Source organism: Monoraphidium neglectum (assembly GCF_000611645.1).
Source record: "Monoraphidium neglectum strain SAG 48.87 unplaced genomic scaffold scaffold05188, whole genome shotgun sequence".
Classification (NCBI taxonomy): domain Eukaryota; kingdom Viridiplantae; phylum Chlorophyta; class Chlorophyceae; order Sphaeropleales; family Selenastraceae; genus Monoraphidium; species Monoraphidium neglectum.
In genome coordinates, this window is record NW_014008442.1 from 1 (window position 1) to 3,498 (window position 3,498).

General features: G+C 68.0%; 2 protein-coding genes across 2 annotated transcripts; both read left to right on the plus strand.

Moving 5' to 3' along the window:
- Positions 1-100: 100 nt before the first annotated feature.
- MNEG_15280 (hypothetical protein) lies at positions 101-1,592 on the plus strand (the record flags this gene model as incomplete). Its single annotated transcript, XM_014036248.1, has 2 exons — positions 101-355; positions 546-1,592. 2 exons carry the CDS (start codon positions 101-103, stop codon positions 1,590-1,592), a joined length of 1,302 nt encoding a protein of 433 aa, XP_013891702.1.
- Positions 1,593-2,643: 1,051 nt separating this feature from the next.
- Positions 2,644-3,474, plus strand: MNEG_15281 (hypothetical protein; the record flags this gene model as incomplete). The annotated part of the gene is made up of 2 exons (XM_014036249.1): positions 2,644-2,675; positions 3,069-3,474. 2 exons carry the CDS (start codon positions 2,644-2,646, stop codon positions 3,472-3,474), a joined length of 438 nt encoding a protein of 145 aa, XP_013891703.1.
- Between the last annotated feature and the right edge of the window lie 24 nt (positions 3,475-3,498).

Genomic DNA, 3,498 nt, shown 5'->3' on the forward strand with positions numbered 1-3,498 from the left:
GGTGCGCCTCTTGCTGCAGGTGGTGCAGGGGCAGCAGGGCGGCGGCGCTGCAGGCGGCGGTGCGCCGCAGCAGAACGCGCTGATGCTTCAGGTCGCGGGGATGCTGCAGGAGCGTGCCACAGCAGGCGCGGCTTGCGCCCCCGCGCCCGCTGCAGCCGTCCCCCCGCCCGTGGCCGCCGCCCCGACCCCCGCAGCGGCGGCCACGCCTGCCGCGGGGCAGCAGGCGCTGCTGCAGCAGCTCGCGGCGATGGTTTTAGGGCAGGCAGCGGCCGCGCCCACGCAGCTGATGCCTTTGGCTGCGGTGGCGGAGGTGGCGCCGGCCATGGCTGCGGCGCCAGGCAACGTCGCAGACCAGGTGGGGGTGCTGCTGCGTGTGCTTTGGCCAGATGCAGTGCTGCCTGCTGTGCTGCCGGTTGCTGCCATGCTTCTGCTTGCATGCCGCATTTGCTCATGTGCTCCCTGCCTGGCGGCCTGACCTACGCATGCTTGAGGGTTTGTCCTCGTGGCCGCATGACTGCTCTGCTGCCATTTGTCCTGCCGCGCAGCTTGTGCAGCTGCTGCAACAGCTCCAGGCCCCGCAGCAGCAACACCACCAGCTGCCGCAGCCGCAGCCGCAGCTGCAGCCACAGCTGCAGCCGCAGCTGCCTCCCCATCCGCAGCTGCCGCCCCAGGTGGCAGCCGCAGACCCCGCCGGCGCGGCGGCGGCGGCGGCAGCGGCGGCCCTTGCAATCATGCAGGGCGCTGGGGGCGGCGCCCTGGGGCCCCTCACGCACGCATCGCCGCAGCAGCAGTTGTCGCAGTCGGTGTCACTGCAGCAGCTGCAGCAGCCGTCCTCGCTGCAGCAGCTGCCGCAGCCCGCTTCGCTGCAGCAGCTGCAGCAGTCAATGTCGCTGCAGCAGCTGCAGCTCGCCGCAGCGGTGTTGGAAGGCGGCGGCGCGCGAATCGACGCCGTGGCCGCGGCCGCAGCAGCAGCAGCCGCGGCCCCGGCCACTGCCCAACCACCTCCGCCGGCTGCGATGCAGGCCGGTGCCGCTGGCGGCGGCGGCACCCCTACATCTTCAGACGCTGCCGCCCACGCTCTGCTGGCTGCCGCCGCAGCGGCGGCGGCACCCGCAGCGGCGGCGGCGCCGCAGCCGTCGCAGGAGCCGCCCCTGACCGCTCCTGCTGCCCAGCCGACGGCCTTTGACCGCGCGCTGGCCGCCATGCTGCAGGCCCCTGCGAGCGCAGGGCCGCCGCTCGGCACGGCGTCGCCGGCGCCGGCGCCAGGCGGCCTGGAGGGCATGGTCTCGCATCTGACCGCGGCGACGGCGGGGGCCGCCGAGCAGCTGCCGCCGCCGCCGCCGGCCCAGCCCCCATTGCTGCAGCAGCAACAGCAGCAGCAGCAGCAGCAGCAGCAGCAGCAGCAGCAGCAGCAGGCGCAAGACGTGGCGAGCGCGGCTGCGGCCGCGGGCATACCCGCCGACCTTGCCGCCGCCCTGCAGGCCGGGGGCGCGGCGGGGCAGCAGGCCGTCGGGGGCGGCGTGGCGGGCGGCGACGCGCTGCAGCAGATGCTCTCCACCCTCGCGCTGCAGCAGTCGCCTGTGGAAATGTGATGGGCTGCCCCCTCATCCTGGCTGGCCCCACCCGTAGCCCGCCCCACTTCCCCTTTGCATCGTGTCCCCCCTTTGTGTCGCTTGCTTCAGCTCCGTCCATCCTCCTGCTGATGCGGCATTCGGCCTGCCTGCTGCGGCTGGAGGCACGTGCTCAGTGTGCGACCACGGGCACGTTGCATGCTGCCTTGCTGATGCGGCTCGCGGACGCCAGCCCATGGCTGGTACGCCATCAACTTTGACCATGGGGTCTCTGATACTCAGAGCCCCTTGCTCGCTTTGCTTTGTTTGCCTCTGAGCTTGTTTTGATTCGCACATTGCGCATTCCACTGCGCCGCTGCACCCTTCCCCTGTGCGCTGCTCGGTCTGAACCGTGCACATTCTTTGTGGCTTTTTGGGCCGTGCGGTCGCAGCGCACTCGCGCCTGTCTCAGCCCCGTTTTCAGACCCGGGCTGTGCCGCGTTGCAGTGGCCCCCGCGTGCGCCCCCGCCGGCCGTGTTCTTGACAGATCGTAGTAGCAGCCAGCCCCTCACACGCATGCCCCCTGTCTCCTCAGGCTTTGTGCAGCCCGCCCCCTGCTCAATTTGATGACTCTCGCAGCTTTTGAATGCGCGTTCTCTAAAGCCTTCGACTATGCGACAGCTTGTGTGATCATTTGTGTTGCGCCGGCACTGGTCAGCTGGGAGGGTTAGTTGCAGCGACAACAGCGGAGTCCTGAGCATGTCATGCGCTCATATCACCTGTTGAGGGTGGAGGCCTGCCAACCAATCAACCTCAGCAACAGCAGCCAACGACACCCAGGAGGTGATGCAACAGCTGGTATGGTGCATTGTGTGTGATACAGTATGTGTGCTGCATCAGGTCCCCAGGTCAGCGCACCTCGTGCTGCTCAACCGCAACCAGCCTGCCAGGTCACTGAGACAACCCTATCAAAGGGCCTACATTGGTGCTGAATGATTCTAGACGCGTCAAAATAAAGGGATACCTCGAGTGCCGGTGCCTTGGAGACGTATCGGAGCGTTATGCATACCTTTCCTGGGCAGCAGGAGTCTGAATGGGTTGGGTGGTAGTTAGTGCCCTGAGAGGGTGAGTGATCCAGGGTGACCTGGCCCACGCCCGCTTGTTCCCTTGAACCAGTGTGCCCCTCTCTGACCTGGAGGGAGCCGCGCCCAAAGATATATAGTCCTTGGTTGCGTTACATGCCGAGCACATACAGCCGAGACACCAATGAAGTGAATTGACATGCCAGCATAATGAATCTATCCCTCGCGCAACCAAAGCAACGGGATGTCACAACCAATACAACATGCATGCAAGCAAAAAAGGGCCGTCGTATCATGGAGCAACTTGTGGGAATTGAGCGCAGCACAGTCCTCCAATCAAGGGGCCTCCACGGCTGCGTGGCCAACCCTCAGCCGCCGCCGCCGCCGCTGCCCGTCCCACCAATACCCCTGCCACTGCCGCCGCTGCTGCCCCCAGGCTTCCGGGCGCCAAGCGCCGACTCATAGAGCTCCAGCAGGGATTCATCATCAACCTCACCTGCCTGCTGCTGCTGCTGCTGCTGCTGCTGCTGCTGCTGCTGCTGCTGCTGCTGCTGCTGCTGCTGCTGCTGCTGCTGCTGGGCACTTGCAGCCCAGCCACCGCCGCCTGCGACGGCAGCCGCCGGCGCCGCAGCGGCCGCCTGGCCGGCTCCGGGCTGCGGCCACAGCGGCGGCGCGCTCGCCAGGCGGTTTTGCCCCCGCGCCTGCTGCTCTGGGGCGACTGCCTGCCCCTCCTGCCCCGGCTGGTGGTGGTGGTGGTGGTGCTGCTGCTGCTGAGCGGCGCCGCCGCTGCTGGTATCGCCGCCTACGGAGCCCGACCCTCCGGGTCTCACCCTCAGCTCTGATGCCACCCCACCAGCCCCCTCGCC